This window comes from Garra rufa, chromosome 19, assembly GCF_049309525.1.
Source record: "Garra rufa chromosome 19, GarRuf1.0, whole genome shotgun sequence".
Taxonomy (NCBI): Eukaryota; Metazoa; Chordata; class Actinopteri; order Cypriniformes; family Cyprinidae; genus Garra; species Garra rufa.
This window is the reverse complement of record NC_133379.1, coordinates 42,012,852-42,035,076: the sequence shown is the minus strand read 5'-3', so window position 1 is coordinate 42,035,076 and position 22,225 is coordinate 42,012,852. Positions and strand designations below refer to the sequence as shown.

At 39.8% G+C, this 22,225-nt stretch overlaps 1 protein-coding gene and 1 long non-coding RNA gene across 2 annotated transcripts in view; one reads left to right on the top strand and one right to left on the bottom strand.

Moving 5' to 3' along the window:
* Window positions 1-13,169, bottom strand: part of znf462 (zinc finger protein 462) — a 32,466-nt gene extending 19,297 nt beyond the window's left edge. The window contains exons 1-4 of the mRNA XM_073824326.1: window positions 12,925-13,169; window positions 7,469-12,837; window positions 6,551-6,688; window positions 3,325-3,677 (exon numbers count right to left, since the gene is read on the bottom strand). Of these exons, the coding sequence (XP_073680427.1) occupies window positions 3,325-3,677; window positions 6,551-6,688; window positions 7,469-12,837; window positions 12,925-13,150 (6,086 nt within the window). The 5' untranslated portion in view covers window positions 13,151-13,169. The remainder of the gene's footprint in view (window positions 1-3,324; window positions 3,678-6,550; window positions 6,689-7,468; window positions 12,838-12,924) is intronic.
* LOC141292323 (uncharacterized) lies at window positions 13,064-13,892 on the top strand. The gene is made up of 2 exons (XR_012340491.1): window positions 13,064-13,184; window positions 13,409-13,892. It is a non-coding gene; the product is annotated as an uncharacterized lncRNA (long non-coding RNA).
* Window positions 13,893-22,225: the final 8,333 nt, after the last annotated feature.

The following is a 22,225-nucleotide window of genomic DNA, read 5'->3' as shown; positions in this document are numbered from 1 at the left end:
GTCATCATAGCTTGCGTAGTTTAGACCCAGCTCCCAATCCAAATTTGAGAATAGATTAACGGCGATATTTTTTTTATCGCGCGATAAGAGTCTCACGTTAACGCAGCACGTTAACGCCGATAACGGCCCACCACTAATATATATATATATATATATATATATATATATGTGTGTGTGTGTGTGTGTGTGTGTGTGTGTGTGTGTGTGTGTGTGTGACCCTGGACCACAAAACCAGTCTTAAGTCGCTGGGGTATATTTGTAGCAATAGCCAAAAATACATTGTATGGGTCAAAATTATTGCTTTTTCTTTTATGTCAAAAATCATTAGGAGATTAAGTAAAGATCATGTTACATTAAGATTTTTTGTAAAATTCCTACTGTAAACCTATCAAAATGTTAAGAACTTAATTTGGACAACTTTAAAGGTGATTTTCTCAGTATTTTGATTTTTTTGCACCCTCAGATTACAGATTTTCAAATATTGTCTTATCCTAACAAACTATACATCAATAGAAAGCTTATTTATTGAGCTTACATATGATGTATATATCTCAGTTTTGTAAAATTTAATCTTTTGACTGGTTTTGTGGTCCAGGGTCACACACACACACACACACACACACACACACACATATATATATATATATATATATATATATATATATATATGTGTGTGTGTGTGTGTGTGTGTGTGTGTGTGTGTGTGTGTGTGTGTGTAACGCAAGTTACATAATATGACTTTTTCCAAGTAACTAGTAAAGTAATGCATTACTTTTTAAACCATCGGAGTTACTTTTAATTTTCAAATAAGTAACGTCAGTTACTTTTCCCCCATTTATTGATTAAAAGCTCTTCTGTCCTCATGTTGAGAGAAATTGTAAGATGTTACTTTAGTTCTAGAATAAATGTGAACATGCATTAATTCATCTCACTCACTAAAAAAACAGATACAGTGTTCTTCAAAATGAATAAAAACAGTGAAACCTGCAATTAAATATGTTAAATAATACAAATATCTTTTATGTATTTAATCCCATTTTATTAACTGATGTCTTTGAAAAAAAAAGTAAAAAAAGCTTTTACATTTGCCAAAAATAGAACTTTTTTATATTAAAAACAAACAAGCAAGCCCTGCCCAGATTTAAAAAGTAACGCAAAAGTAACGTAACGCATTACTTTCCATAAAAAGTATCTAAGTAACGTAATTAGTTACTTTTTTAGGGAGTAACTCAATATTGTGCTGCATTACTTTTAAAAGTAACCTTCCCCAACAAGTTAAAACTGGTATTTTTTTTCTGCTCAGTGGGTGATATGGGTTTGATTTTCTAATCTCTATCACTTCCTGCCCTCTATTATCATGAAAATGACAAATAGAATCAATATGTAAAGCAGGCACTAACACTCAGCAGGTGTCACAGGTGTGCTGTCTGCGGACGCTGGTGTTTGCCGTCAGCATCAACAAAAGCGCTGGGAAGATTCAGGACGTCTGACTGATTCCACAAGGACAGGCGGAAAATGCGAATCGGCGGAGACGCGTCTAATGATAACCCTAAAGATCTGTGAAAGGAACACCTCTCGGCAGAAGATCCCCGCTTTAGCACTGAGACTCTGACAAAACAGCCGTCTCCGACAGGGATCTTGGGAATCAGTGTTTTTTATCCGCGGTTCCCGTGTGGCACATGAATGCGGCAGCTTTCTGGGTCACGGAACATCCAGTGAAGGCGGATTTACTCCAGGGAACCAAACAAAGGTCCTGCGCTTCAGACGAGACTAACCGCTCTGTCAAAATACCTGCCGTTCTCACAGGAAGTAAATGAGGAGACGTGACACCTCAGCGCGTGCACAATCTACATCTTACATACGTTCTCCCTCAGGATTTTCTCTCTTTATCTCCTTTGTTTGATGTAAGAGACAAAGAATCCACAAAGTATGTTTATTATTTTAGTATTATTTTAAGGAGAGACACTATGAGCAAAAGCATTTTTTATGCATTGGTTAATTTAGAAATTTTGGGCTTTTTAGCTTCTCATAATGCGTTTTAAGTAGTAGAAGTTTAAAGTAGCAAAAATTTAAGCGGTTATTTTATTGCTCTTTATCTATTTGCGTCAATATATTTCAATTCCAACAGAAAGTTTTTTCTCCACTTTAGTAACACTTACATACACCAAAACTTACAGTTTTGTTCCTGACTATATTCTGAAGGTTTTTACTGAGGGGTTTGTTCATATATCATTTACATTGATTTTTACAACATTTTATTCCTAAAAATATAGCGAAAATGCATATTTTTAAAGGTTGTGAATTTGTTTCTCCACTTTAGCAACACTTACATACACCAAAACTTACAGCTTTATTCCTGTCTATATTCTGAAGGTTTTTACTGAGGGGTTTGTTCATATATCACTCACACTGATTTTTACAACATTTTATTCCTAAAAACCATGGCGTAAATGCATATTTTTTAAAGCCCATTAGCTTTTTTCTCCACTTTAGCAACACTTACATACAGCAAAACTTACAGTTTTATTCCTGTCTATATTCTGAAGGTTTTTACTAAGGGTTTTGTTCACACTTCATTCGCTAGATTTTTTTATTGCACTTTATCTAAGCCTGTAGATTTTATGCCGTTTTCTCAAAATGAGTGTTTCTCCACTTCAGCAGCACTTACATTGACTAAATTTTACAGTTTTATTCCTATCTATATTCTGATAATTTCTACTGAGGGGTTTGTTCATATATCATTTACACTGATTTTTACAACGTTTTATTCCTAAAAACATGGCATAAAAGCATATTTTTAAAGGCTGTGAATTTGTTTCTCCACTTTAGTAACACTTACATACACCAAAACTAACAGTTTTATTCCTGTCTATATTCTGAAAGTTTTTACTGAAGGTTCTGTTCATATATCATTCAATTGATTTTTTTATTGCACTTTATCTACGTCTGTAGATTTTATGCCGTTTTCTCAAAATGAGTTTGTATCTCCACTTCAGCAGCACTTACATACACTAAAATTTACAGTTTCATTTTTATCTATATTTAGAAAATTTCAACTGAGGGGTTTGTTCATATATCATTCACACTGATTTATAGAAGATTTTATTCCTGAAAATATGGTAAAAATGCATATTTTTAAAGGCCCTAAGTTTCTTTCTCCACTTTAGCAGGACTTACATAGACCAAAACTTACAGTTTTATTTTTATCTACATTGTACAGATTTCTACTGAGAGTTTTGTTCATATATCATTAGCCTGTTTTTTTATTGCACTTTACTTTCTCCAGGAACTTGCGTTCACTAACCGATGTAAAGTCTCACTCACTTGTGTCTGAACGGCGAGGCGAACTGACAGTACTGGCAGCTGTATTTGTCACTTCTGTTGACGAGCGCTACAGCCGAGTGGCTCCTCTCATGAGAGCGCAGGCCCTGCATGGACATGAACATGCGGTTGCACATGCTGCACGGGTGTCCGGGAACCACACGCTCCTTCTCCGGCTCCAGCGCACCAACCATCGGCTCCGTTTCCACGGGCACTGGCTCCACCGTCTCCATGGCAACGTCAGCCGGTGATGCGCCAGTCACCAATGGGTCAGCGTCCATGGCAACCACATCCTCCACGTTGCCGTTGGTGATTCCGTCAATGGGAACGGCAACAGGCATCTCAGCTGCTTCCTGCTGTCAGAGGAAATGACTGATATTACTGATACAGGAAAAAACTAAGTTAATGTGACATTATTTTAATGACAATTAAACACATTTTCCCATTAATTCTCATTACTGTAATACACACATATACTGTACATACGAACGTTCTAAAGTTTCAAAATTTTGGAATAACTACGATTTTAAAATGTTTAAAATCTTCTGCTCGCCAAGGCTGCATTTATTTAAAGAAAAATTCAGTAAAAATAGTCAAATTTAGGAAAATCATTACAATTTTAAAAATCTGTTTTCTATGTGAATATCTTTTAAAATCTAATTTATTCCTGTGATCAAATCTGAATTTTCAGCATCATAACTCCAGTCTTCAGTGTCATGATCCTTCAGAAATCATTCTAATGTACTGATTTGCTGCTCAGTTATTACAGGTACTCGATTATTAATTTATTAATATTATTATTATCATCATCAGTGTTGAAAACTCTTTTTGCTGCTTAATATTTTTGAGAAAACTGATACATTTTAACATTATACCATTTGTAACATTATAAATGTCTTTACTGTCACTTTTAAACAATTTTATACGTCCTTTATGAATAACAGTGTAAGTTATTATTTCACTTTTTTCTTGACTTTCTTGACACATTTACAGGTATATATAGTTAAATTATATTCTTCAGTTCATGCTGAAATAAACCTGGTCATGTTCTTGACATATTTAAGGTTTTTGACCTTTAATAATCATAATAAATGACACTGGTATGATATTCCTCTCTGGGTTTGGAGGTGATCTGCAGCTCTGGACTGAAGCACAGATGATCCGTGTTTGATTACGGCCATTAAAGCTCTCTGAGGCGGCGAGCTCTATCGGGACATCCCTTTTTCTTAATTTAGAAACGGACGCGAGGTTCCTGTGTGTTTCTGAGACATCTGCTGCTTTACAGCCACAGGAAATTCAGCATTCAGAGAGAGAGAGAGAGAGAGAACTGACCCTGCACTTCAGACGGACGTGAATAAGACTCTCCTGCACCGTCAGCCGATCAGAGACACAAACACAACCAGAGAGAGACATACATCTGAACATCTACTGAGTTTGCCTGTGCAAAACTCAACGCTATGATACTAGAGCTACAGATTTGACCTTTAAAAAGTGATTCCAATTATGATTTTAACAGCCCATTCTTGAATCATTGTATTGATAAGGTTGGTAAGGTATTTTTTAACACATAATGATTTAAAAAAAGCACACACAAAAACTATACCAGCCACAAGAGTTACACATCTGTGAGGTCAGTGACACATAGCAATTACTATTTTAAACATTTAACACTGCATGCTGATTCAAAAATATAAGAACATAAACAGCACACAGTATGCAGCACACTAGTTTTCCAGTATTCTATGCAGTAGCTAGCCAAACTGGAATTTAAATGAATTAAAAATAATTAAATAAGTGTAAGTGTAAACATTTAGTATAAATGTCAATTTTTTTTGTAAAATTAGAAAAAATTGTTTGTAGGACTGATGGCAAGCATACCCGGTATTGGTTCTTCATTCATATTAAGACTAATTTTTTTGTTTAGTTGTAAAAATGATGCCTGCCTTGTCATTTTTCCTCTAGAATTGGAAAAAAAACCCTGACATGCATGCAAATGTGTTTTAAATTATAAATAAATTATTGAAATAACATCTCGGGGGACTTTACAAATATGTTTCAGCTCAAAGGGCTTCCGCAAATGAAAAACTTTGGGAATCCCTGCCCATGTGTCTCTCTCAGAGAATGCGTTCTGTGCCTGTGAGCGCTGCCCCCTAGTGTCCGGTGCGATTCGTCCCGTCTGCTGATCCTCACTGGGCTTCTGTTCAAATCCTCAGGCCCGGGCCTCCCTGCCAGCACTGGCACTCTCAGTGGAATACTAACACTAAGGCGCTTACACGCCTCTCTCCACGCCACACCGTCAAGACGACCTAACTGGCTTTCTCTTCAGAGAGACGGAAGAGTTGCGTTGTGAGTCTCAGGATTCGGCTGTGATAAACAAACTGGACCAGCCACGTTTAAATGCAGCTAACATGCTACGTTAAAGGGGAATTCCTCATTATGACCAAACAGCATGCATTTCTTCTATAACAGCTATTGCAACTACGCAATTACTAATTGAAACATTTATGCTCTTTAAACAGCATTTTGCTAATTCATTATTTAATTATGCACAGAGATTTCACAAGCTCTGTGCTTTTAAAAATTAATTTGTCTGACACTGCAGAACCATTTTAAATCAACTACTGAAGACAAAGGTTAAATGTGGATCTAATTTACATCATTGTAAATGTTAACCTAACATCTTTCAACTACCCGATTCAGAAAGACTAGAAGACTGTTCCAAAAGATTGGTAGCAACATTGTTGGCTTCTGAAACTGTATTTAGTCCACATTCTAAAGCACATGAAAGAGCTTTAGAAATAAGAAGAATTTTTGAATACTCTCAATGCAAAACGTGTAAGGCCGCTGGATTTAATTACAAGACCAACTTTTTGACACATTCAAGGCTTTCTTCACAAATGCACACACAAGGAAATAAAACGCTTGAGTTTAAGGAAATGCCATAACACCTCACTCATCCATTTTCCCTATTTCTTCTGCAAAACTCAAGGATTTGCACTATTTGTCCATTTCATTGAACATGCATCTTAATTGTAGTGATTTAACCATCCAAACAAGAGAACAAGACACTTGAGTGGAAGGAAAAACAGGTCCAAACGGCCTGTGCATGCAGTTGCTATTAGAATACATTGTGCACAAATTTAACTCAAAATGTAAACAAATGCAACTGTATAAATCTGATCACAGATGGAGAATTATCAAGCGGTCAGAAGTAACTGTAAATGAGTACCTTCACATGTCCCTCCTTGGCTTCCCCGTACTGCACATGCTTCCTCAGGTGGTTGCAGATGGCCCTGAGGGTGGGGTGGACCTCCACGCAGAAGTTGCACCTGTAGCCAATGGGAGTCTTATCAGTTGTGCCGTCCACCTATAGGAAGAGACAATGGCAAAAGAAAACCATTAGATGATGCATCTCCTGAAACTAGAATCAGTGAAGCTGAATCTTATGTTGCCAGGGCATATGGTGGTTGAGTTTAAATCCAAAGGAAAAAGTTACACAAACATCTAAAACTTCTTTTTGGTTTTTCACACTAGTGTTTTTTCAGACTAGTGGAAAGAAAACACCCAAAAGACACAGTTAAGCGTTTCTTTTGTAGCACTTTATCTATTTGTGTTAACAGATTTCAATTATGTTCCATATTTTTAAAGGCCGTTTTTTCTCCTACACTGAGCCATAACTCTCCACTTCAGTAGCACTTACACACACCACACTTTACATTTTTATTCCTGTCTATATCCTGAAGGTTTTTACAGAGGGGATTGTTCATATATGGTTTGCTTGGTTTTATAAAACATTTTATTCTCCCAAACATTGGAAAAAAATAGTGTTTCCTTTCTGTTCAATTTTTTTTCTGAATTATGGCATGACCCAAAATTCCCTCTGTAAAAACTTTTGACTCTGTCAAAAAAATTTAACAAGAATTTTGAAACTGACTTTTTCCAGTGTTTAGATTTGTGTACTAAAAATGTAGCGTAAATTAGCGCATATTTCATTAAATAATGGCTCATTTGCATATGTAAACCTAACATTTTAGAAAACTTGTAATACAAAAAATGTTTGCAATTATCAATGTAATCAATCAGCTCGGTAAGTAAGGTGATAAATTTTAGTCATCAAATCAACTAATATATCCATGTTTAAGCTCACCTTATTCTCTGGTTTGGCTTCTGGTGGCTCTGTCGTCTTCTGCTTGCTTTGAAGCTGCTTTCTTCGCTCCAGCCTCATGGCTCTTTTCTGAAAATCCTCATTGTGGTTCATCAGATGAACGCTGAGCTCTGGAAGAGTCAAGAACTTGATTTCACAGTGGGTGCACTGGTAGAGCTCCGTCCCATCTTCTGCAGGGCTCGGAATGGTGACGAAATCCCGTTTGAGTTCCTTGTCGTGGCAGTCGTTGTAATGCATCACCAGCAGCTCTGCTGCGCTGAACGAAAGCTTGAAGCATTTCGTGCACTTGAAGGGTAGCCAGTCCGCGTCACCTTCAGGTTCCACCTCATCCTTAACTTCAACGATTTCCACCTCCTCTGCGGATGGAGTCTTCTCTGTCTCCTTGGAATAGATCACAGTGAAGTAACGGCCCAGTTTGCTGGAGGGCTGCTTCTTGGGAAAGACTCCTGGGTGGCGCTTTATGTAATGAGAAACGATACTCTTCCTGCTGAAAGCCTGGAAGGAGCAGAGCGAACATTTCCTTCGGTCCACCGCGAGCCTTAGCTCTTCGCTCATCGCTGGAGCCTCTGCTTCTGATGCCAAGGGTACCATAACCTTGTTCGGTTTTTCCCCCACCGTCTTGGATGCTGCCAAGCAATGCGTGTAGTAGGCGTCGATGTCGTGCCGCTTCTGGTAGTGTGCTGCGAGGCCTTTGCGGATGGGGTTGGTGTAGGAGCAGAGAGCGCATTTAAAGACATTGTTCTTCCCTTCGGGCTGCGCTCTGACGTTGTTATGCTTGATACGGTAGTGACGAGCGATACCCTTCCGGGTGGAGCAGAAGTATTTGCACAGCTGACATTTAAACACTGCATGCTTGTCGCTTTTTGCGACTTCGGGAACCGTGAGGTCGTATTCGCAGACCTCAGAGACTTCGGTCACACTGCTGCTACTGCATTCGGCAACCAAATCGTCCCTTCCGGTTGGTGACTGCATGGCAGTTGCTTTGAACATTTCTGCAGCAGACTGGTTATGATATTTCTCATAGTGTATCTTGAGTTTCTCTAAAGTGCCATGGGTGTAAGGGCACATCTTGCAGCGGTAAGCACCGTAGCCCTGCCTCTGGGTTTTAGAACGCTCGTCGCCCTCACTAGCCAACTCGTTTACATGCTCAACATCGTCTGCAAAGTCTTCGGCCGTGACTTTGATGGAAGGATGTCGTTTCTGGTAGTGTGTGAGAACTCCGTGGATGCGCGAGTTCACGTACGGACAGTGTCTGCACTTGTAAACGGAGCTAGGGTTGATGTCTGCTTCCTGAGCGAAGTCAGCAGCTTTCACTTTCATGCCCGGGTGTTTTTTGCCGTAGTGGGTCAGAAGCCCATGAAGACTGTTGTACTCAGACAAGCACACGGTGCACTGGTAAGCGTTGTTGGAGATGGACGACGTGGCAGACAGAGAGAGATTAGCTTGTCGCTCGTGTGTTGGGCGGCTGACTTCAACTGCAGCCTCTTCGTGTTGGATGCTGTTGAACGGACTGGACATGGAAACGTGTCCTTTGGGCAGTTGCGGGAGCAGCTTATCTGGTGCCTGGTTCCCCTTGATAATGTCGAGCAGGACAGACTCATCACCTTTGATGGCCCAAGGGTGTACCGCTTGGTAATGGTTAGTAATGTCCCAGATGGAGCACGCCTCAAAGGCACAATCTCTGCATTGGTAATGCTTCGTTTCGGAGTTCCCAGCTTGTCTGCTGGTGGAAGTGTCGGGACCAGCCCACAGTTTGCTGGCCATGTAGGTGTAGTCGACGTTGTGCTCAGGGTGGCGTCTTTGGTAATGCATGAGCAGCCCGCTCGGTTCAGCGTGGGAATATATGCACCACTCACAGTGATAACCAGCCTCCAACACACCGTCCTGATAAGCCCAGTGTAAGATCGTCATGGCCGTGGCCTTCACAGTAGGATGATCCTTCTTCAAATGCTTCTTCAAGGCATACACGTAAGGAGAAGTGTACGCACAGTGCCTGCACTTCAAAGATCGCAACGACCTGGATTTCTCTGCTTCGGTAGCTACAGTTGCAGTGGACGTGGAACTTCCCGCTTGGATCATCTGCGCTCGTTCTCTCTGACTCCGAACCACAGCGGTGTGTCTACGGACGAGGTCGGCGTTGGCTTTCACGTCCCTGTGCTTCTTCTGGTAGTGAATCAAGACCCCTTTCACAGTGCGGTTCCCGTAGTCGCAGTGCTGGCAGAAGAACAGCATTTCGGGTTCCCCTTTGTCGGATGCTCCTTTAGTGTTGGAATTACCTGACCCTTCAATCCCGTTGTTGTTGAATTGCTTTAGAAACTGTTTAGGGGGTGCAATTTGTAGCTCATCCATGAGTTTCAGCAGCCCTGGGGTTGGGGGTGCCTGCTTTATGTACTTTGCTGTCACCTTAATCTCCGGATGTCGCTTTTGATAGTGGACCAGAACGCCCACTACAGAGCGGTTGTTGTAGACACAGTGTTTGCAGTAGTAAACATCTTCATCCAGTGCCACAGGCAAGATGGCATTTGAAGACTTGGGGGTGCTAGTCAGGCTGTAGGTTGAATTGCTAGACAACTGCGCTCGGTCGACAGATACGACCCGCATGGTCTTCTGTATGCGGAAGTACGAGGCCTTTTGCTCAGGGTGTTTTTTCTGATAATGGACCAGTACTGAGTGCATGTTGGGACTCGAGAAAGAACAGATATCACAGTCGTACACCACCACATTACCACCCAAACTTTCTCGAAAAGCTTCAGCCTCAGTGCTTGATTCTGGCGTTTTGCAGATGCTTTTGAGAGCAGGACTGGATGAAGATCTGGATGAGGTGGAGCTGAAACTCTTGGGCCCAGAATTCAAGATTTCCCTCAGTGTTTGGGACTCAGCAGCACCCTTATGAGGCTGATCGACCATGTAGCTGGAGAAAATCATGGCATTGTTGATCTTCACTGAAGGGTGCATTCTTTGATAATGGGGCATCAAGCTCCGCACATTTGGACTCGTGTAGGAACAGAAACGGCACATGTACACCAGATCTGGCTGGTTAAAGTTCAAGACGTTACTTGCTTCTGGATGGTGTGTCATGTAGTGCTGGTGCAGATCGTTAAAGTTGTTATATTCGATGAAGCACTCGAGACAACGGAAGACTGCGCTCTGATCCTCTGGGTCCAGGATGTATCTGAAACTAAATTTGATATAAGGGTGCATCCTCTGGTAGTGTGTGCTGACGCTGCGAGCAGACTTGTTTTGATACTCGCAATGTTTGCAGTAGAACAGGTTCCCGGGTTCTTCGACATTATATTCGGCATTGTCTTGATATGCCTCTCTGCTGTCTTGACTGCTTTGATCTTGAGCATCTTTAGATTCCAAAGAGGCACTATAATTGTCTTCGTCATCAGAAATTGTTACTTGAACAGGAATGTTTCTCGAGCCAAGTTTGGACTGCAGATTGCGTTTTCTTTTCCCAACGCCACGCTCTGTCTGAAGACTGCCGGAATTTCTAACGTGAAGGTGCTGAGTGTTGAAGGTGTAGTGCTGACTTCGAGCATCAGAGGTTTCTCTCTCTTTGCTTGTTTCTAAATCGATGTGATTGCCATTCTCCTCTACGTCTTCATCCATCTCTTCAAGGTTAATCACATCTTCATGCTGCTGGCTTTGACTAATCTTGCTCTGGAGGTTGTTTGCAATTTCATCAATCCTGGTCCGTTTTTTGACAGGAGAGAGATCCAAGGGCAAATCGTTGATGGACTTTCTTGCCGTCTTTCCAATAAGATGCTTCTTGGTCGAAAATCCAAGGATTGAGGTCTGAGTTTTCTGAACGAAGCTCGAGGAGCCGTAGGATTCAGACTCAGAATCTTGCTGCTCATTGGACGAGTTCTCTTGTTGAGCCATGACTTGTGTTCCATCACAGTATGAGTGTTTGTGTTGCTGGTGGACACGTAGACCTTTCAGTGTGATAGTGGAGAAGTTACACAGTGAGCACCGATGAGGACCCTGCTGTTCCTCAACTGCGTTAGATTTTTTCCCGTTAATTTTAGAGCTGCCGTTTCCACCGTTCACCGGCTCTGAGCGTTCAGCCGGACCATCTACGCTTTCACTGTTTAAATCCATAGTGTCCCATTCGGAAGACCCACCATGACATTGTTTGTGCGCGTCAAGTTTAAGTGGGTTGGTGCAAAGAAAGGGGCACTCGTCACATTTATACACCGTAGCTTTGCCAGATAAGTGGATGTTCTCTATGTGACGAGAAATACTACGTCGGTGCATGGTCAAGAAGGAGCAGAAAGGGCACTGGAACCTGTTCATGTGTCTTTTGAATGGAACTCCTTTAGTTTCTAGCAGGTCATTATCCTCTTCTGACAGTAGCAGCTTAGCAGAATCCTCAGCTGACTCTGTGTAATTGGGATCATCCAAGTCACAGAGTTCATCATCTGAACTGCTTCTGGAATCATTCAGCATGCTGGCATCTAGATCCATGCCAGACCTAGACATATCTGACATGGTGAAAGTCGATCTCTCTGACAGTATGGAAGATCCTGTGCTGTTAGGTATTTTTGCTGTGAGCTGTGAGTACTGAAAACTTGATATCCCTGAAGTGGCCTTGAGTGAAGCATTGCCAGATCCTTTGATTGACGAGGCATTTGCGGAGGAACCTTCATTGCTCGCTAAATCGTTCAGGTTTAAATTGGATGTTGGAGTGCTTCTCCTGGATGAAGCAGAATCAGACTTGCTAGATCCCGCACTCCCATCCTGGATTTTGGGCTGTTGCAAGGACACCATGATCTTCACCATGTTACGGTGCTTCTTCATCAAGTGATCGGCTAACTGCTGCCTCTGCGTAGTCTGAAATCCACACCACTCACAGTTAAAGCCTCCTTTTGACTGTGGTTTGATCATAGACTCCAGCACATTACGTTCTACGTCCTCTGGCGACTCTTCACATTGTTCTTCGATGGAGGAGGCCTCAGAATCCAAATCCAAAACCTCTGCTTCGGCAGGAGTAGCCGAGTGGCCCGGTAGACCTTCTTTGTGATGCATTTTCTGGTGTTTCAGAATTCGTGCTCTGTGTGGGGATTTATAAGTGCAATACTGGCAGGAAAAGACGGTTCCTACACCATCGTAAGTCATAGCGCTGCAGCTGGCCTGCTTGGAAGTTTTGAGGGATCTCTCATCGCTTGCTTCTCCATGGACCTTCCTGGTGTGTTCACTGAGAAGAGAGCTGGATCTGAAGTACCGCACACAGAACTTGCACTGGAAAAACGGAGTTGACGCTTTGTTCGAAGGTTTTGCCGACTGGTTGTGTTTCGCTTGCTTTGAACCGGAAAAGTGCCCAAGGTCTTTATTAAAGGATTGGATGCCTGAAACATGAACAGAGAAAGGTAAACAATTTTAAACAAGTCTGATGCAGTTTTTTTTAACTTTCTGAATAACAAATTTTGACATACCCGCTTCCTTTTTTAACGAATCATAATTGTGATTGTTCAAGTCTTCCTCGTCTTCTGTTTGGCTGAGGGAGTTCAACGAGTTTGACCTGGAGCGTCTTGGTGACTCGTCACCTTCTCCCACTTCTGTGGGCTGCAGGAAGGCTGTGTGGACGTCCTGTATGTGCGCCTTGAGCTCATCGTTCGACTCTGCACGGAAATCACAGCCATCGCACTGCAGCACTTCCATCGCTTAGGACTCCCTGGAAAATCAGGGAAACCTGGTAAGAGACAAAAAGAAAGAAACAGGTAAGAGTGTGGAAACACAGGCTGTAAACTGACAATTTTACAGCATTGCATTCACAGCAAGACGAAAGCATTCTGAAATTCTGACAAGGCAGAATACAACAGAAGAATCTTTCTTTTTTTGGCGAGTGGTCAGTCTGCTCCAAGAACAATAGCTGAGGAGGGATTATGGGCTGATTTGTTCCATTTTTTTATTACCCAGGGATAAGCCTCAGCTGGAGCACACCAGTGGGCCTTGGTATTTACATCAGCATGTTCCATCAGATTGCATCAAGCCCTTCTGAAATAAGATTGAGTGAATCCGCCGAGGGATGAGGAACGCTCAGGGCTTCAGAGATGCAGTGCAAACACAAAGGATTATGGGGCGGGCCGTCACTTGGAGGTGGCATTATTATGTCCCGTGACCTAAGAGCACCCGGCAACAGCGTCAATCAATGAGCTGAAACAAAGTATGATTCCGTCCCTGATCAATACTTTTTCATTAATACTGGCATGGCTGCCAAATTCAGCACGCTGTCTGTGCACAAATCCCTGCTGTATTTGGGAATATTGCAATATTTCATCGGATTGCACTGAACATTTTCATAAACCAATAAAATGTTTCCATGCAAATCTACAAACTGATCCAGAAATTACAGAGAGTACGTTAGGAACATATGATTTGAATAAAACTAATTCTGCACTAACCTCATGTAAACCTTATATCCAAAAACATATACATATAAAGCCGCAACCGCTGCTATTCCCTATAACACCAAGCTGTTTTTTCCGGTAAAAGGCCATGGACAGAGAAGGCAAACATGATTTTCTTTCATCACGGGTCATTCTCAATGTGATCCGCGTGCCAAGGACACGAATATTAGCATGAACTCAACAACAGGAATGCATTTTAGCAGTCGTACAGCACTGTACCAGCTCTGCAGATCTGAAAGCCATCAACATAAACCAGAGTAAATCTTCAGCCTTGGCTGCCTCACTCACCAGGACACATTCTGTGGGTGATTCCAGCAAGAAAAGGCCTTAATGTCAAGGCCAGTGTTATATGGGTTTAGTGCAATGCTACACATTAGAGGAGGCCTTGAACGCTGTAAAAAAACAAACAAACAAAACAGATTCTTCTTGGATCTTACTCATTTCTAAAGGCACAATAGACCATTTTTACGGGTTGTGAGGATAATATGAGATCAAGGTTCTTAATTTACAAAGAAAAAGAAAATACTATCAAGGACATGCAATTGCTGTCAAATTAGAGACACAAAAGCATTAGCTACAGTTATCATACAACCAACGTATGTGCCTTAAAAATTATTCTTGATACAGAAACAAAAACTGAACAGTATAATCTGTGTTTTCATGGTGCAATCAAATCCTGATTGATAAAATAAAAAGTTACGCTTTATTTTGATATTCTACTTGAAACATTCTACTACCAATTAGCAACTGGCTCCCAGAGTATTAGTAGGGTTAGTAGAATTGATAAAAGTTGATGTACTTATAGTACAAAGATACTTATAGTCAGTTGAATGTGTGTTGGGGGTTCATCACTAATACTCCAATGACTGCTAGTTTACTTACAGCCAACCAATTTCTAAAGTAGACTATCAAAATAAAGTGTTATCAAATTAAATCTCACCCTACATTGTTGATTCACCCACTTGATGAACATAATAAAACAACAGTGACGATGCATGGTGAGTTGTACATCAATGCTCAAGGGTTTCATACTTAAGGGTTAAAAACCCATCAAATCTTGCAATAGAGAAACTACACTGAAAACAGGTTTCATGGCTGAATGGTTGGAATTCCTGCTAGATGAGAAGATCTCTCTTGTGGAGAATAAAGACATTTGAGCTCTCACACCTATGGCTTATCACCTGTGGTCTCAAACGGTAAAAGCAGACACTGGTTTCAACCTTCACTCTCAACAACACTGCCAGTGTGTCCCAGGGCAGGTTCGCCCATTGTCTGTCGAGGTCGAGTTTCAGCTCCGCCCTGATGTGTTCCAGCACTCGAGAGGAACTCAGAACAAACCTACACTCATCTTGACAGCCATATCTGGACAATCCATAAAGTCTGGTAGGGGAGAAAAACACGAATGCAAAAACAGAAGACATAAAACAACACGACTCGCAACTAGCAGCCCGTCCGCCGGAGCGTCAGATCCTTCAGCGGCCATCCAGGCTAATGGGGTGAAATTTGTAAAGCTTTCATGTGCCTGGCGCGGCTCTGACAGCCACTGAGCGCCACAGATCCTTTGAGCTTCAAGGGCAGCCATTTTAAGAGCAGCAATGTGTGCTGAGGTGTTCAGGCAGAGCGTAACATGGACTCACAGATCTGATCCTCTCGCTGCCACTGGAGAGCAGCTGACAGAAATCTATCTAGCAGATGTAACGCACCCAAACCTTCAGCCTGCACAGCTCAGCAGAAGCACAGGAAAAAAAAAACCTTCTGCCGTGCCAGCCTGAGCTCAGCCTGTCATATTTTCAACATCTTGGGATTTTAAAAAAACATATCACATTTTACATGCGGCAGAAGCTTTTACCCAAAGTGATTTACAGTGCAACCAAAGGTGTGCAACTGAAGCTCGTACAGCGCTGCGCTGAAGACTTTGGCACATTAGATGCTTCACAAAAACACTTGGCTATTTATATATGGAATATGACCACTTCTTCAAGACGTTAGAACAACCTACCTGCAAACTTTTGTAAAAATGGTCCACAGGTGTACCCGAGACAAAGCAAAGAATGGACGCACCAAATATCAAGATGATTCATAAATAACTCTTACAACAGTGGCTAAAACTTCTCACAGTACTGTATCTCGCATGTTGGCTTTCCCAAGCATCTAGGAGAAGTTTCTTACTGCCATTCTAATGCATGAAACATAAATGTCTCAAAACAAATGTTTCTGTAAATCTTCTACTGTGCCAATGCCTTCAGCACAACATGTAAGAATTGAACCTATTATGTTAGTGTTGCGAGCTCTACCAGTGTCGACAGTGTGTTGTGCCTCAGTGTAATACTGGGGCGTTCACATGAAATGTGTTTTTGATTTTTTAATGCAAACATGCACTAGACGGACGTCATTGACTGCTGAGCTCAGACCTGTGCTTTACAAGACGTTCAAGTTAAAAGACCTTTTCAAACTTTCGGCAGAAGCTTTTACCCAAAGTGATTTACAGTGCATCCAAAAGCATGCAACTGGAGCTTGTTGTTAGCTGTTACATAAAAACACTTGTTTTAAAACGGTAATTGATATCTTTTGCTTTAGTGCACCAGTAGGAGACATCACTGTGGAAGTTCTACAAGACGTTAGAACAACCTACCTGCAAACTTTCTCAAAAATGGTGCACAGGTGCATTTGGAACAAAGCAAAGAATGGACGCACCAAATATCGACATGATTAATAAATAACTCTTACAGCAATGGCCAAAACTTCTCGCAGTACTGCACCTTGGAGATTGGATGTTCTTCCAAACATCTTGGAGAAGTTTCCTACTGGCACATTAAAGTAAAAGACAAAAAGAACTGTCTGAAATGTTTTTGTCAAGCATCTAATGTGCTCAATACTTCAACATAGTGTATAAGAGCTGAAACCACGATTAATTAATTTACATTTATTTTTTGAGTTAAATTAGGTGGATTTTTTTTACAGTGTTAAAAATGCAGTGCATTGTGTTTTATCAAGACTGACCGATCTTAGCTGGTTGACTGCTGACTAGTTAATTTTGAGCATGCACTCTCACAGGACAGAGTCAAGAGTCTCTCACGTTCTCAAAACGAGCTTAGAGGAACTACAGCTTCACGAGGGGGTCTAAAAATGCAAAGCATGCCTGAACTTCCCTCTTCGGAGCCCACAAAACATCTGCAGCCCTGAGCTAAGAATGAGGAAGACGAGTGAGCGATGGGAAAAAAATGTAAGCAGTGAATGCCGATCCGACCCGAACACCTGCGAGACCTTTCAATCCCAACGCAACTAGATTCCAAAGTCTACTGAGGTTTGTTAATCACCAACCGGCCGACCTGCCGTAACGGCCTCCTCTATACGGCTCCAGCGCAGCTGCCCCTCTCAAAGACACTCTCTGAATAAGCCAACATTAAGCTGATTAGAAGTACAGGGGTTTTGTCCTTAACCATTGGTCCACCACCTCACACACACAGAGAGAGAGAGAGAGAGAGAGAGAGAGAGAGAGAGAGAGAGAGAGAGAACGGATGGGGTCATGATTGAAGATTACACTCTCCAGCTAAACATTCATCATTCTGTTTCTCTAGAAACATCTAATCAGATCTCATGAACGAATAATGATGCACTGATTAACAACATTTCAGTAAATTAACTGAGGGTTGATGGCTTAGGAACAACTACACACGGTAAAACCAAACAGACACAAACTAGTATTAATATTTACCCTGATTATTACAAATATGGTGCGTTCAGGGTTTTAAATGATATAGTCACTTGAGGAATATTTAATCGCTCAGAGCTCAGGCCATTCTCAGTTTGTCTCAGATCTTTCCTCTGAAAAAATAAAACTATAAATATCACAATATAGTAGTTTTGATTCGAAGTAGATTAAAAAGTTAATCAAAGTTGTCCTAAGACAAGAACGGGTGTTGTTTTGGTTTCAGGAAAAGATTTTGATCCACTTCAGATGTTGACCACACTCTTAAAAATAAAGGTGCTTTAAAAGGTTCTTCACAGTGGTGCCATAGAGGAACCATTTTTGGTTTCACAAAGAACCATTCAGTCATTCAGTCAAAGGTTCTTTAAAAAAAAACATCTCTTTCTTACCTTTTTATAATCTGAAGAACCTTCTTTTGCCACAAAGAACCTTTTGTGAAACAGAAAGGTTCTTCGGTTGTTAAAGGCTCTTTATGGAACCATTTAAATAAAAAAGGTTCTTCTATGGCATTTTTAAAATGTACTATAGTTTAACCCTCATAAAGCATTCAGGTCTGTTTCAAGCCAGAAGAGAATTTCTAAAAAAAAAAAAAAAAAATTTTTTTTTTTTTTAAGTTTTTAAAAAGGAAACAAAACTTATCAAATGCTTTAAGACGTATTTTTTAGTTACAAGTTACAAGTTTCATATTTAGGTCATTTTTGACCCGGGTATGTATGGAGTCCAATAAGTGTCAAAAATAAGTTTTGTAAAAGTCATATGAGTGTCAAAAGACTTTCGCAAAATATAATTCTCCTTTCCCCCATATCTTGAGACAGAATTTTATTGATACTACTATTACAGCATGAAAAATTGATAACTTTTTTCATGTTAAAGTGAAAGTTTTTGCAAGTAATACAAAAAATGTGATAACTTTTCAGAGTAATATATGTTGTCTTGGTGTTTTTTTTTTGTTTGTTTTTTTAGAAATAATTACAAATAAACTGTTTTTGAGCAATCATGACTTATAAATTCAATAATTAAATTCCATTCATTATATATAATATATAATGAAAGGACATTTCTCCTCAATACTGAAACAAAATTTGTATTGTGCATTATAATTTGAAATTTCAAAGAGTTTTCTTTTCAGAAGTTGCTGATCAGATACAATATGTTTTTTTTATTGAAAAATATGAATTTATGAAACCAACAGGCCCAGAATGTGAAAACAGTATATAGACAGAGGGTTAAAACGATCAGGAACAGCAGCAGATACTTCAGCCGAGATATTTTGGTTCACAGTGGCACTGTTTCCTCAAACACGTTTGTGGTCTTTGGACAATCTGGAGATACAGGAACTGAAGATCAGGTTCTTTCAGTTCGCGTCCGTGCAGACGGGTGGAGCGGGATCTTCAGCGTGCGGTTTGGAGCATGTGTGCCCATCTCACTGTTATATAAGCTTATGGAACACATTATGTAAAACACACGACAGGGTCGATCAACAGACTTCTGCCACATAAACCTCACTGGAACAGAACCAGAGATGCCAAAAGGACTGCTGCTTCAGTACCAACTTGATGCTAAAATAAAATGAAATAGAGCAGACAGACAGCAACTGGTTTTGTGTTTCTATTTGCATCTGATTAATAGTAGGCCTCTTTTATCTGAGAGTAGGCACCTCGTTTTTTGAGTGAAAGAATATTTATGAATAGTTTTCACAATATTAAACAAACAATTATACAAATTTGCAGAGTTGATCACACTAGTGTGCTTTAATGTTTAATCAGGAAGTTTGCTTTTAAATGCTTTCATTTTGTACAAAATTGCAAAAAGTCACACTTGTGGTGTTCTGGGTCAAAAATGACTGGAATTCAAACAATTGCTTATAAATCTTTGATTTTGCTATATTAATCACCAAATATTGGATTCATTCTTTTTGTTAACTTGTTTTCTTTCATTTACGGCTGTTTTTGTGCTTCTATTTGCATCTGATTAATTGTAGGCCTCATTTATCCGAAAGTAGGTACTTCATTTTTTGAGTAAAAAAATCTTTTATGAACAATTTTTTACAATATTAAACAAAAAATTATAAAAATTGGCACAGTTCATCACACTAGTGTGCTTTAATGTTTAATCAGGAAGTTTGCTTTGAAATGCTTTTATTTTCTACAAAATTGCAAAAAGTCACACTTGTGGTGTTCTGGGTCAAAAATGACCGGACTCCAAACAATTGCTTTTAAATCTGTCATTCTGCTATATTATCACCAAATATTGGATTCAATCTTTTTGTCAACTTGTTTTCTTTCATTTAGGACTGGTTTTGTGTTTCTATTTGCATCTGATTAATCGTAGGCCTCATTTATCCGAAAGTAGGCACCTCATTTTTTGAGTGAAAAAAGCAATTCTCATAATTTGAGTTGAAAAATTATAGAAATTTGCAGTGTTTCTCACACTTGTGTGCTTTAATGTTTAATCATGAAATTTGCTTTAAAATGCATTTATTTTGTACAAAATTGCACACACTTGTCAAAAATGGACAGCCATTGAAAGTAAATGGGGAAGATAAAAAAAAACAGGACCTTTATTTTGAAATGCTTTTATTTTGTTTAATCTGGCAATTTCTGACAAGTGTAATTTTGTGCAATTTTGTACAAAATGAAAGCATTTAAAATAGGGATGCACCGATACCAATCGGTCGATAAAGCTTGCGCGTTTTGTCAGTAAAGCCGGTTCTGTAATCAGCGGTAAATGCCATCAGGTGCGTGATTTCACGTTGAGCCGTATATACTACACACAGCCGTTGTTTACCGATGAGCTGCGCATAGCAATGTTCATTATCAGTGTGAATGTGCGCAGCTCGTCTGTAAACAACGGCTGTGTGTAGTATATACGGCTCAACGTGAAATCACGCACCTGATGGCATTTACCGCTGATTACAGAACCGGCTTTACTGACAAAACGCGCAAGTTATCGACCGATAAGGATCGGTGCATCCCTAATTTAAAAGTAAACTTCCTGATTAAACATTAAATCACAATAGCGTGAGAAACTGCAAATTTTGATGTTTTATATCATATTGTGAAAATTATTCATAAAAAATGCTTTTTTCACTCAAAAATGAGGTGCCTACTTTCGGATAAATGAGGCCTATGATTAATCAGATGCAAATAGAAAGACAAAACCATTTCTAAATGAAAGAAAACAAGTTGGCAAAAAGATCGAATCCAATATTTGGTGATAATATAGCATAATGACAGATTTATCCGGTCATTTTTGACCCGGGATAACCACAAGTGTGACTTATTGCAATTTTGTACAAAATAAAAGCATTTCAAAGCAAACTTCCTGATTAAACATTAAAGCACACTAGTGTGAGAAACTATGCAAATTTATATATATATAAATTTGCATAGTTTCTCACACTAGTGTGCTTTAATATATATATATAATATATATAATATAATTTAATATATTATACATATATATATATATTTTATCTCATATTGTAAAAATTATTAATAAAAAAATATTTTTTATTAAACAAATTAGGTACCTACTTTCGGATAAATGAGGCCTATGATTAATCACATTCGAACAGAAACAGAAAACCAGTTCTAAATGTAAGAAAACAAGTTGACAAAAAGATAGAATAGTGATAATATACCAAATATACCAGACTGGGAACATCAAAAGTTTGACAGGAATCCGAACACAACCAAAGGGTTAATGTTTAACTTGATTAATAAAGAAGCGTGTTTAATAGGGTTAATTAAGATACTATTAGTTTTTATTATTATTATGAATGTTTCATTTTTATATTTTCCCTTTTTATTTTATACAAAACAAATAGTTTTGTGCTTGTTTCAGAGAACATTTCAGTTACTTTTAGTTTGCTAAAATAACCCAGGGTTAAGATATTAGTATACTTCGATTATCCTGGAGTCTGATTTTTACTGTAAAAAGGGGATGAGGAGCTGATCTAAAAGACTTTTTGTCTTCCGTAGAACATAAAACAAAACATTTCAAAGAAACAAAACACAGGACCCTTTGACTTTCATTTTATGGTGTTTTTTGTCCATAAAGTTAAAGTCAAAGGGTCTAGTGTTGTTGGTTTCTTCGAAATGTTCGAAATATCCTTCTTTTATGTTTGATAGAAGATGAAAACATGTTTGGAATGATGTGAGGGTAATCAAATGATGACAGAATGACCATTTTTGGGCGGACTATCACTTTAAAGAGCCACTACAAACAAATCAACGATCTGTTAAACCATCTCATCGAGGTTCTGCTCCACTCACGCGGACCAGCGAGAGAACGGGCCGTTTCCTGAGGAACACTTCCTAAAGCGTGCTCAGAGAGTTATTTTGGGTCGAATTGGGAACGGTGCCCTCGGTGAACACACAAAGGTTACGCAAGCAACCAAAATAACCTTGGACTGAGGGTTTGTACAAACCTACCCAGCATTCTGAAGCTGGAGAACGTACCAGAAAGGCTCCTTCGTTTGCACAACGCCCGAGATCACGAGAGGCCAGAGAAGAAGAGGAAACGCAGCGAGACGTTGAGTTTCAGTGTCACGCTGAGCAAAACCAGCCAAAACTTCTCATGTTCTCCATTACAGCTGGAGAAACCAGCTCTGCA